General features: G+C 39.6%; 1 protein-coding gene across 1 annotated transcript in view; it reads left to right on the forward strand.

The window, feature by feature from the left end:
- Positions 1–13,976, forward strand: part of FAT4 (FAT atypical cadherin 4) — a 333,341-nt gene that overhangs the window by 262,510 nt on the left and 56,855 nt on the right. Inside the window, exons 7-8 of the mRNA XM_040330646.1 lie at positions 12,180–12,360; positions 13,641–13,888. Of these exons, the coding sequence (XP_040186580.1) occupies positions 12,180–12,360; positions 13,641–13,888 (429 nt within the window). The remainder of the gene's footprint in view (positions 1–12,179; positions 12,361–13,640; positions 13,889–13,976) is intronic.

Here is a 13,976-nt window from a genome sequence, read left to right on the forward strand (position 1 = left end):
CTCTCACCCCTATGTGTCTGGTTCTGTGTCTGTTTCCTCATAGCAGATTAAACAGCACAGTGCTTGGATGCCTTTGGACAGCTGCATAGTCAATCTGAGGGGAGGGTAGTGTTAGATGCACTAGCAGATTTGGACTTGACTTACAAATTAAAAGCCAAATTCCTAATGGTTTTACATAAATTAATTTAAGCACACCATCATAAGCACCACTGTCAGTGTTAAATGGTTTGTCTCAACCCTGTAACTGCCACTGTTACTGGACAGCTTGGTCTGTTAAAGGAAGTTGAAAAATACCAGATTTCCTGGCAGAATCAACAGGTGAAAATAAAGGGAAAACAAATAAAGCCACCATATCTAAAATTGGTAAGGTGCAATATAATTAAGTTTTGTGTTTTTGGTTCAATACTGCTTTAACACATTACTGTGATTTGGGAAAATAAAAGTCAAACAGATCAAATTGAAGTTATACTCTATGGATTTTGCAGGACTAATCATATGGTCCAAAAGAGCAATAGATTTACTAAGGGTAAATAGAATGTGCACTGTGCAAGGGCATTTGCTCCAGAGCTTAGTAAATGAGATGAAGCTTCACTTTGCAAAGAATACCCAATCACATACAATAAAAAAAATGAATTTTTGCTTGCACATGATTGGATGATGGAAGTTGTCAGAGCAAAGTGCAAATGCTCCTGCAAAGAACACAGTCTATTTCCCTTTAGTAAATCATCCCCTACATGTGTTCTTGCACACAGGGAGCTGAGCCTGTTCATTGTAATTGAAAGCGTATTTCCTCTGCTTGGGCAGCCAAGGTGCAGCGTATAGCCTCTCATGTACAGTACGTTATATATCACATACATTGACAGGAATGCCTGTGTGCTGCTGTACTCATGTTTATGGTGGTGCTATCGTAAACATGAGTATATTGTGCGGGCACATGCAAAAAAAACTAGGGTTGTCCCGATTCCACTTTTTTAGGACCGAGTACAAGTACCGATACTTTTTTTCATGTACTCGCCCGAAACCGATTACCGATATTTTTTTTTAAAAATGTGTCCATGTATCCCCAAATGCAGCCTTGTGTCCCCAAATGCAGCCTTGTTTCCCCATTTGTGTCCCCAAATGCAGCCATGTATTCCCAAATACAGTCTTGTGTCCCCAAATGCAGCCATGTGTAGCCTTGTGTCCCCAATGCAGCCATGTGTGCCCAAATGCAACCTTGTGTCCCCAATTGCAGCCTTGTGTCCCCAAATGCAGCCTTCTGTCCCCAATTGTGTCCCCAAATGCAGCCTTGTGTCCATAAATGCAGCCTTGTGTAGGTTCCCAGTGGCCTACCTGTGTAGGCAAAGAGAGAGCCCCCCCGCCACCGCCATTGCCGTCTAGTTGATCAACGCGCGGGGAACATAACTGCTTTCATTTCAAAAGCTGTGTGTTCCCAGCTGCGCGTCGTCATATATAGCCCCTCCCCCTTGTCCAGGCACTTTGATAGACAAATCACCTGTCCAATCCTGGAACGGGTGCACACAGCTATTGAAATTAAAGCTCTCCGCCCACTCCTCGCCCCCTCTCAGCCCACTCTCCGCCCCCTCTCAGCCCGCTCTCCGTATCGTGTGAAGCACTGGGAGCATTTGCGCGAGTACAAGTACTCACGCAAATGCTCAGTATCGGTCCCGATGCCGATACTAGTATTGGTATCGGGACAACCCTAAAAAAACACAGAAAAATGTGATGAAAAACTGAGGAAACACTGTTGCTTCTATAAACAAAATATACAGTAGAATAATATTGCATTTTTCAAAATGGTTTGTGTTCTGGTGTAAGAAAAACAAAAAAACAAAAGGTTTAGGTTTTGAGCTCTAATCAGTCTCAGCTATGGTAGAGACTGATGCGACCTAATCATCTCTTAAAAGTGTCTAGATCAGCTTATGCTATTAAGGAAATTAGCAAACATGTTAGCGATTAGGAGACCCAAGGCATCAAAATATTAATGAGCTCATGTATGCTGTTGTATTGTTTGGACCAAGATCAGAGCAGATGCTTTCCTTAATTGAATTAGCACACATTGCTAATAATTATTACAGTATTTATAAAGTACTGTCCTCTATTTTTTAAGACGTATGTGAAGTCAGCCCACACTAACAATTTTAATGACCATTTTGAAATAATACATATATTTATGTACTTTTATCAATTTTTAGAGATATGAGAATGTTATGCTTTGTGGTTTTAGAGGCTGTTCCTTAAGTAGATCCAATTAAGACGGAATGCGTATACTATCAAAATGACTTTATTCGACTGGCCTCAAACCCACAACATGATGATAAAAGCATAAGTATATGTGCAAGATTAAAATCACACTGATAAATGACAGCAATATAACAACCTAATTTAAGTCAGACAGTCCTGGAGATATTTGGCATGCCTCATGCCTACTGCTTCAGTGAACTTGTGATACTAACTGAATAGATTAGGCTTATTAACCAAAACTGTTGTCTAAAGCTTGTTTAGAACTGTTATTCCTCAATTACACAAGACTCCCACCAGATAGCAATTAGCATATAATTATCTCCTTTTTTCAGATAATAAGCACATTTTGCATTTGATTATTTTTAAGTTATTACACACCCATGGACAACCATGGATTGAAATGTAATGATGATTAGCAGTTTAATTTGGATTACTTAGCATTTTCTGAATAAAGCTTTGTTAATATTTAAGCCCAAAATAAAGAAGAAAGAATAAATATTCGGGTACGACACCAACATTGTTCTACATAAGAAAACCGATTCTTCCCAGAGTAAAAATAAGAGGAATAAATTAAGACAGTGTGCCTTTTTAGGCAACCCATATGAGGGTTAGGTATAAGCAGGGGGGTTCTGAAATGTCACCATATTAACAAAAAACTATAATGAGATATGTTAAAGCGTAAGCGTGGAATTGGCCTTAAATTGCCCCCAAGGCTTAAAAAAGCTCCTTTCAACTATCCTAAATCTGTTTTTGTGACAAAAAATGGCCCCTGCTTGGCCTGATTGTTTTATTTTGAATTTTTTTTTACTCAGAAAAAAAAATTAATAATATTTAATGGGGCAGAACACCAATAAATAATTAGTAAAAAATGGAATAAGCATGAACACAAAAAACACCAACCTACCCTAAATACACTTACACCGCCCCCCACCCCCCATCCTGTTTTTTTTCCCCCCTGAGCATATTTTTCCAAGCAGCTCCATGAGGGAGATTGGGATTTTCTGTATAAAGGAAGTTTCGCCAACAGCCACATATCAGTAATTGAACACTGATATTACTTTGTTCATCCCTAATGAGGGTACAGTAGCTCATTAAGTTATTGCAGAGCAAACAGAAATACTAACAGAATCAGCAAGAAAAACAAAACAGTAGTAATTCTTTGCAGTACTACTAAAAGAAATACAACAAGCAAACAATGCAGTACTAATTTCAAACTGTCACAAAAATAGATTAGTCTCAATTAACTAAGACAGGTGAATAAACCTTTACTAAGATAAATACAGAGTCTGTCATTGTTGACCTTCTAAGAAAAGCAAGTTGCCTGCCTGTCACTACTGATCTACACAGTTGTTCTAGGTCAGCACTCCAAAATGACCCGAGGCCATTGGATCAGCACAGAAGTCAGGCAACCAGCATTTCAGCCTACTCCATTTTATTGTTGAAAGCCTTAGGCCTCGTACACACGACCGTTTTCCTCGACAGAATCCATCAAGAAACTTGGAGGCAGAGCTTTTTTGCCGAGGAAAACACATGTGTATGTTTTTCATCGAGAAAACTGTCGTGGAACTCGATGAGAAAAAAAGAGAACAAGTTCTCTTTTTCCTCGTCGGGAGTCTCAATTTCCTTGTCGTGTTCCTCGTCAGGCTGGTTTTCGACGAGAAACACGTTTGTGTGTATGAATATGGGGAACTAAAAGGGTTGGGACTTTACATGAGGCGCCGGGCAATAGCCGAGCACCTCCATCCCCGGCAACTTAAACAGTGAAATCAAACTTCCCCTTTATAGTGCCGTCGTACGTGTTGTACGTCACCGCGTTTGAGAACGACGAGATTTGGTCTTGACAGTGTGTACGCAAAGAAAGCTTGTCAAGATTCTCGACAAGCCTGACAAGGAACTCGTCGAGGAAAACGATGTCTCTTTTATGAGGCCTCATTCTTTTTTTGTCCACAATTCTTAGACTTTGGGGTTATACTGCTGCCTACAGGAGAACTGGATACCAGCAAAATCTGTTAGCCAGTACAGGATAACCCCACCCACAACAAGCATGCCTTCGTTATTTTGCTATTCTCTTCAAAAGAGTGGATGCGTTTTCTTCAGTTCTGCTGCTCTCTGCTTGTTTTGGAGAGTTTTTGACTACCATCATCTGCTGGTAGATTTATGCAAGATACATGGAAAGTCTCTTCAGTCTGCCAATGAGTGTTAGTAGACTTGTTTAGCCACTTAAAGACCAGAAGGATTTATCCCCTTAAAGACCAGGCCATTTTTTGCGATACGGTACTGCACCGCTTTAACTGACAATTGTGCGGTCGTGCAGCGTTGTACCCAAACAAAATGTATGTCCTTTTTTTCCCACAAATAGAGCTTGTTCAGTTAAACTTAAAAAATGAAATACAGTGCAACCTTGGATTGCGAGCATAATTTGTTCCAGAAACATGCTTGTAATTCAAAGCACTCTTATATCAAAGCACATTTTTCCATAAGAAATAATGGAAACTCAGAGGATTCGTTCCACAACCATTTCTTTATAAGTCCTTTAGTTTATAGCCCATATAAAAATATTATAGCAATGTGATGGGTTGTGTAACCATAAAATGTCCATCCACAAATGGAAGCCTCCACAAGAGGATTAGAAGCAAAATCCAGCATGAGCTACAGAGTATAAAAGAGAAGAGAGGCGCCTCTAAGTGTGGCAATATGGTAACATTTAACCACTTGCTTACTGGGCACATAAACCCCCTTCGTGCCCAGGTGAAATTTCAGCTTCTGGCACTGCGTCGCTTTAACTGACATTTGCGCGGTCGTGCGACGTGGCTCCCAAACAAAATTGACGTCTTTTTTTCCCCACAAATAGAGCTTTATTTTGGTGGTATTTGATCACCTCTGCGTTTTTTATTTTTTGCGCTATAAACAAAAAAAGAGCGACAATTTAAAAAAAAATATATATTTTTTTTACTTGTTGCTATAATAAATATCCCAATTTTTTTTAAAAAAAAAAATATTTTTTTTTCTCAGTTAAGGCCAAAACGTATTTTTCGACGTATTTTTGTAAAAAAAAAAAAAAAAATCGCAGTAAGCGACTGGTTTGCTCAAAAGTTATAGCGCCTACAAAATAGGGGACAGAATTATGATTTTTTTTTATTATTTTATTTTTTTACTATTAATGGCGGCGATCTGCGATTTTTATTGGGACTGCGATATTGCGACGGACGTATCGGACACTTTTGGGACCATTCACATTTATACAGCGATCAGTGCTATAAAAATGCACTAATTACTGTATAAATGTAACTGGCAGTGAAGGGGTTAACATTAGGTGGTGAGGAAGGGGTTAAATGTGTATCCTGGGTGTGTTCTAACTGTGTGGGGGGAGGGGGGTGACTGGGAGAGGTGACTGATGCTGTGTCCCTATGTACAAGGGACACAGATCGGTCTCCTCTCCTCTGACAGCACGTGGAGCTCTGTGTTTACACACAGAGCTCCATGTCCCTGCTGTGTTCCCGACGATCGCGTGTACCCGGCTGACATCGCGGCCGCCAGGTACACATATCGGCTTCCCAGCGATGCGCTGGGACAGAGGCGTGCGTAGGTAATGCACTTTAAATGGCGTACAAAGACATCCAGTTGGCACCTGAGAGTCGCGCTGTTGACGTCTTTTGTCAATAGCGCGGGTCTCAAGTGGTTAATGAAGGTACAACATTTAGCAACTCACATGATTAATGAATAAAAGAGGTACATCTAAGTATGCAGGCATGCAGGGTAAAGCTGTCCACATAGATCGTCCTCCGCACTGCCGGCTCTTACTGCTGTCAGTCTGCAATCGTGACCGGGAAGACTACCCTGCAGTAGAGCGATCTGAAAGCGGGGCTTGAAACGCTTGTGCAGCGCAGCGTGAAAGCATGATATGTCTATGTGGCCGGCTTTACCCCGGATGCCTGCATGCTTTTAATAATCAACCCTGTGAGTTGCTAAATGTTGTACCTTCATTAAATGTAACCATATTGCTACACTTAGGCCCCATACACACGACCAAACATGTCTGCTGAAACTGGTCCGCGGGCCAGTTTCAGCAGACATGTTCGGTCGTGTGTAGGCCCGAGCGTGCAGGATTCCAGCAAACATTTGCCCGCCGGGCCTTTTCCCAGCGGGCACATATTCCTGGACTTGTTTTAAAACAGTCCGCTGGAATCCTGCCCGCTCGGACATGTTCGGTCGTCTGTACAGACCTACCGTACATGTCCGAGCGCCCGCCATCCCTCGCATGCGTCGAATGACTTTGACGCATGCGTGGAAGCATTTAACTGGCAGGCCCACCCACGTTGCCGTGTCATCGACGCGGCGACACCGCGGACACGCCCCGCGTATTGTTTACGCGCGGCTTTCTGTACGATGGTTAGTACAGCCATCGTACAGAAAGCCCCGGCAGACATGTACAGTGAAAACGGTCCGGTGGACCGGTTTCATCGTACATGTTTGCCCGTGTGTACACGGCCTTAGAGGTGCCTCTTTTCTATTTTATACTCCGTTGTGACATGACATTACTCTTATGTCAAGACATCGCTTGTATATCAAGTCAAAATGTATTTAAAAATGTTGCTTGTCTTGCAAAACACTCTCAAACCAAGTTACTCTCAAACCAAGGTTTTACTGTATAGAAGCTTGAAGGCTGTCATGCATAGCTGCTCTCATTTTTATAAACCCCCCCCATATGAGATTTTTGTAAATGAGTTTACACACACTTTAAAGGAATGAATGCTTGCTTTAGGTTTTTGTGACATGAGCCTTATAATAATAATATCTTTCACACCGATGTTATTTTATATGTATTATTTGATATCTGTTCAAACTCTTAGTTATAAAATAGTACACACATTGTCGCACCTATATTTAGTCTTGCATCAGTATGGTGGTTTGATTGATTTAATGATGTCTTGTATGACATTTGGTTCTAGGTAATGCATAAGTTGTTTTTACAAGTATGGAAGTAGCTTTTTATATTAATACCGATTAGAGATTGTGCATTTAGACACAATAGCTCTCTTCCTCATCATGCAGATAATTGTCAAGGGATACCTTAGGAAAGACTTACTGGTGGTCCACTGGTAAATGATTAAAAACCCAGTCCTCAGGAGTAGCTGCTATTGCAGTAAAATCCTAGATTCTGGGAAACGAGCCTGACCAAGAAAAATAGAATCTTTCACCGCAAATATGATATTGGTATTACACACAGACTACATGCTTAAACATTTACAAACTCTCTCTTCTATTGTAGTCCGGTGATTTCACCTAAAAAATATTCCGCTGCTTTAATACTGTATCTCCACAGATGCTCAGATTTGCTGTTTGTTTGAATTAAATCTGAGCGCAACAAAATGTGAAAAGTAACATTAAAAATGGTGAACAAAAGTCAGCAACACAAATGTTGCGATTCAGGACTATTGACTAAGTGGTGAGGTTACTCTTAATTGTTATCCTTCTTCTTTTCTTCTTAAAATGGATTTAGACTGAGACAGTCTTAGGCCGCGTACACACGGTCGGTCAAAACCGATGAAAACGGACTGAAGGACCTTTTCATTGGACCAAACCGACCGTGTGTGGGTCCCATTGGTCAGTTATCCTTCGGTCAAAAAATGTAGAACTTGCTTTAAAATTGAACCGATGGACGCCTAACCGATAGGTCAAAACTGACGGTTAGTATGCAAAAGCATCGGTTAAAAAACGTTCTCATCGGATGGACTGATCGTGTGTACAGGGCTTTAGCCTTCGAAAAAGTGCAAGACAATATTATAGCACCTGCAGTGGGCACTTTGCCTAGGCTCACTTTACAATTCATTGTATACTTTACAATGTATTGTATTCTGCAGCACTCTTGGGTGGTTATTTACAAAATTATTTACAAAATTGTAGAGGGCAAAATCTGGTGCAGTTCTGCATAGAAACCAATCAGCTTACAGGTTTTATAGTCAAAGCTTTATTGAACAAACTGAAGTTAGAAGCTGATTGGCTACTATGCACAGCTAGCTGTACCAGATTCTGAGTTTTCTGGTTTTAGTAAATCCTCCCCTGTGTGTTTTTGACCCCTGATGATCAATGTAATCCAGTTATCAGTAGTAGAAATGGGTGTCATATAACTCTGTTGATGTAACTAGTATAAGTATCTACATTTTCCTTAGGCCACTTTCACACTGTGGCATTGGCAGTAAAGCCCGCTATTTTTAGTGGCGATTTACCTTCGTTTTTGCAGCGCTTTTCGGCCACCAGCAGGGCGCTTTTAACCCCCACTAGTGGCCTCAGGCTTTCACACTGGAGTGAATGGAGTCAGCCTTTCAGGATGCATTGCAGGCGCTACTTTTAGCACTATAGCACCTGTGTGAAAGTATCCTTAGTGTTAGTCTCTTGCCAATGCTTTTACACCTGCACTTATATGGGGAGATGAGGGGCAGTATTAGGAGCCAATGATGTATGAGGTGCTCCTGTGCTACAAAGCAATCTGAGAGCAGAGCAAAGCGGGGTCACCATAAGGATGTTCCTTCCTGGCCAGGTCAACAAACTGGAGTTGGAGAGAGGACAGGGGTGCATTCTGTAACAGATGATGTGGTGGCATTATTCTGGCGGTTCTGTGAGATAGAGCTGTGTAAATATTAATGGACAGAAATGCAAATTTTTGGTGTGATAACCGCATTTAGTAAGAGATTTTGAATGATAGTAAAATAAGCTATAACTAGCAACAGGAACAGACGTACAAAATGACTGCATAGTATATATTCCAATCCTGCGTAATTGTTGAAATCAGGAAGCAATCTCAATTTTCTTTTCCTTTTAAACTTTATTGCTGCTGACAAATGCAAATTTGCCAGTAGATAGTATATATTTAATTTTAAAAGCACAAACACTCAGCGACTTTTTTTTCCTAAATTCAAGAACACTTCTTGTCATTTCCAAAAAGGCAAATGTTGGCTGCATGACAAAATAGTGTAAAATGAGTCACACTAATAGGTTTTACATTTCAGAAGTGTGCTAATTAGTGGTGTGAATTTTTTTAATTCGTTTTTTTACATGGACCTTTTTTTATAATATCAATATTCTAGTTTAATTGTTGAATTCTCAAGTAAATTTTATATTAACAAATTATATTAAAATATACAGATGCTAACTTTTAGATAAATACTGCAAGTGTGTATATTTCAGTGTACACACAGTTACTAGTAATCAAAAATATAACTAAGCCATTCTCTTGTTAAAAAAAAAATATCTAACTAAGCCTATTTAATAAGGTAGCACAAAGAGTGCTGAGGATTTATGGTTATTTGTGGCAAATAATTTAATTTAAATGTTAATCTTTAGAACATTCAAAACAATTAAACATTTGGGTACTTTTTGCTATGTTATTATTTTCATTTTAATTATTTATTTATTTTGTCAGTGCAAAGTAAAAGATACACTATATTGTCAAAAGTATTGGGACAGCTGCCTTTATACGCACATGAACTTTAATGACACTTCATTCTTAGTCCGTAGGGTTCAATATTGAGTTGGCCCACCCTTTGCAGCTATAACAGCTTCAACTCTTATGGGAAGGCTGTCCAAAAGGTTTAGGGGTGTGTCTATGTTTGACCATTCTTCTAGAAGTGCATTTGTGAGGTCCTGCAGTGTCCGCTCTAATTCATCCCAAAGGTGTTGACAATATAGTGTATATCTTGATGGTAATATAGTTTAAACAACATTTTTTTTTCCCAATGACAAGTATATACAGTTGTAAATTAGGAAAAGGAGTCCTACCAAAATGTGCTATCTAGAGCAGCCTTTCTGAACCCTTTTAACATGGAGAAACTGTTGAAATAACTTTCAGGTCTCAAGGGAACCTCTGAAAAATAATTACTGTATCTACAACTAACATTAGCATAGTGGTCGGTGGGAGGAATGCATCTTACTTAGGTGGAAAGTGGGAAAAATTCCCCCCTATAGATATCTAAAAGGGTCATTGGTGTTGGTGGTTACTTATCTGAGAGACAGAGAGTGCTCATTGCTCAAGAAAAATCTATCAACCTCAGGAAGAACCCTAGAGATCCAGTAAACCTTAGTTGAGAAGGGCTGATCTAGAGACCTACCATTTGTATGTAATTAACATATATGAATTATTTCCTTGCCTGAATGCAACTATACTTTTCTTTACCTACATTCTGTGTAAATTTGCTATGGATTATAGGACCTTTCTTTTTGTTCGCTTTTATTACCCCTTCCCGCCACCGCCTTCCAGCCCTTTAAGAGCTTCTAAGTGTCGGAAGGCGGAGGTGGGCATTAGTGTCATGTGACTGCTGTAAATGTCTGTCACAGCAGTCACATGATCAGAAAGCTCCCAATCGCAAGTTTTCATCGGGTGCTTTCTGGTCTCCCCCAGTGACTGTGCTCGGAGCATGCAGGGCACACACTTTCAGCACAGGAAACTGTTAACATAAGGCTGCATATATGCAGCCTCTCAGCGTTAAAGCCTACCCAACGAGAGGTTGCATATATTTGCCACATCAGCGGGAAGTGGTTAATATTATGACAGCTTTCCATATTACTGATACATTAAAAATGTTGGTTGAATAAAAAAAAATTCATATCTGTATCTCCTTTTTACCTGACACGAAGATCTGTAGGTGGAGGTCTGATTACTAAAGTGTGAAGTGATGTGAACACAAACATCCAATCATGCATACTAGAAATTGGCTTCAGTTTCTGAATCCATGTTGCAACTTGAACTGAAGTGAAGTAATTTGAAGTGAACTTTGCAATGCTTTGCCCATCTGAGAAAATTGCCATGCATGCCTCTTAATTGCCATCGTTAAGGAACTATTCCCTCTACAGACACAAACAATGGGGCACTTTTCCTCTGACTGATACCAGTTATGGGGCACTATTCCTTCTACTAACCCCAACAATGGGACAGTGTTCCTCTTACTTACACCAATGATGACACACAATTTCTCCCAGAGACCTACAAAGGGGGCTCCTACACCACTGATGGAGCATTATTCTTCCCACTAACACCAGAGATGGGACACAACTCATTCCACCGATAATAATGATGGGGCACTAGTAATCCCATTAGCACCTACAATGCTCAATTTCTCCCACTGACAACATTGATGGGACACTAGTCCTCCAACTGACACCAACAACAGGGCAAAGCTTCTCCCACTGACACTGTCGACACCAATAATGGGTCATTATTCCTTCCACTGACACCAATGATGGGGTACTATTCCTTCTACAGACACTGACATTGGGGTATGTTTGCTCTCACTGATACCAACAATGAGCACTTTTCCTTCTGCAGACACAAACAACAGAGTATTATTGCTCCCACTAAAACCAATGAAGGGGCAATGATTGTCCCACTGACACCAAGGATGAGGCATTTTTTCTCCTCCTAGTGATCACTGACCCTTTGGCATTGTTTACTCCTGCTGGCTACAATTTGGCCCCCATAAGGTACTATAGTGTACTGGCCCCTTTTTTTTTTTGAACGTTTGAGATCCCCAGCATTAATTTGTTAATCTTAAGCTGGTTATACATGGGTCAGTCCGTGGGCTGATCGAAAAAAAACTGAATGGATTCCTCCATCCATGCAATTGAGGTTGATGGAGGAATCCTCTCTGTTGTGTTATTGTATTCTGGGGACTCATCCGCTGTCAGAATACCCTGAACAGTGCAGCAGACAATTGATCAGACAAAAATTTTACAAGCCTGTTCATGAGAAGTCAATCATCTTCTCACACATGGGAACGACCATAGATGACTCTTAATGAATCAGGTTTCTGCTGAACAAGGCACATTTTGATCCATCAATAGCCAGCTTTAGTACAGAGCAGACAATTATCAGAGCCGTGTTTAACACAGTCCTACAAAGAACACAATAAATTGACTTTTTTTTAACACTTTGTTTATTATAGGGTCTCCAGCTCTTACAGGAACTGGTACTATTACAGTAAATGTAGATGACATCAACGACAATAAACCAGAATTTGCCTTAAATCAGCATTTTATAAGTATCTCAGAAGATGTACCTACTGGAACAGATGTATTACTTCTCAATTGCTCAGATCCTGATGCTGGCTTGAATGGTGTTGTTCGGTAAGCTTAGTAATGTGATTATATTTTTTTTCTAGTCTCATTTTGTTACAAGATATTCTTTTCATCCTTCAACTGTGAACAACTTCCTTTTGTCAGCACCACTCTCCTTCATGTGACAATTCATAATTTAATGTGTTTGCCACTACTATAATCATCAAACAGAGTAATGAGGATGTTAAGTCACACTGACAAGCTAAGTGCTACCTACTGAGTGCATGGACAACTCAAAACAACCCAATAGTAGTCATTAAGTCTTGTGTTTTAACAGGGGTTACTACATAGGGAATCTTCTAGCTTCAAAAAACAGAGTATGTTGTGTGCTATGTTTGGTACAAATGTATAAAGCCTTAAAGTGGAACTCTCAGAGCAACACTTTAAAAAACCCGCCCCCCCTAGCCCCCTAAACTAAAACCCCACTCTACCAACCCACTCTCTCAGGTGCCTATTTAGCGCTCTACGATGAAGTGTGCCAGAGCTGAAGAATAGTATAGTTTTGAGGTTATTCAAAAATGGAGGAGGTTGCCCCTGTCCTGGATCATTAAGTAACACTGGGGTGGGGGTGGAAGAATTTAATTTAGGTTAGAATGCTAGGAAGGGTAGTGGGGTTTTTTTAAGTGAAGTTTTACTTTACATAAATGGACTAAATAGTGAATTCGATTTTAGCCTAGGGTTCCACTTAAATAATATTTGATTAACTTTGTACAGAGAGAAACATTTTTTTTTTTTTTAAGTAGAACACAAATGTACATTTTGTGATAATGGTTGTAGGTACCAGTATGTTCTTTTCCTAGTAAGTCATTTAAGTTCTCTGAAGATTCCAAAGTAATTTAATTGTCTTGTATTACATCCAATGGTTCATTTCCCACAAAAATAATTAAAATAATAGTTCTTTCGACCATAAACTTGTTTATTACAAACCTATATTTAGTATTTAATTTATCTTAAGGAGTTTATTTATTTTGGATGCAGATTATTAAGCACCAGGCTTTAGCAGTGATGGTTGTAATATTAAAGTCATTTAAAATGATCATAGTGGTTTGTCTGAAGCAAAAGCATTGTTAATAGAACATTAAATCTGCATCTTGGACAAGTATTCATTATTGGAATATCTACAGTTTAATGAGCTTGCCCAGATTTACTCAATTTAATGATCTGTCTCGGGGATTCTTCTTCTTTGTAGCAAGTGCTATAATATAATCGTAGCTGGACTAAAACAACATTTTGTTTGATTATATCAAAAGCTTCTGTACAAGGTAATTTTAACTTTTTTTTTTCTTTAGATACAGCCTGGTTGGTGGTAACTCCCAGTTCACAATTAACCCCTCTACTGGACAAATAATAAGTAGTTCATTGTTAGATAGAGAGACGAAGGACAACTATACACTGCTCATTATGGCTACTGATGGGGGATCACCAAGCTTATCAAGTTCAACAAGTGTGACAGTGAACATTCTTGATGTAAATGACAACCCGCCAAGATTTCTACATCACCCATATGTCACCCATATTCCATCACCAGCAGCTGCAGGTAAATATATGCTATTATTTTGGTCCCATATGTAATGTATTGATGTATGTAAAGTAGTTAAAGTAGTTAAAGTAGTTCATCATTCAGG

Source organism: Rana temporaria, chromosome 1, assembly GCF_905171775.1.
Source record: "Rana temporaria chromosome 1, aRanTem1.1, whole genome shotgun sequence".
NCBI lineage: Eukaryota > Metazoa > Chordata > Amphibia > Anura > Ranidae > Rana > Rana temporaria.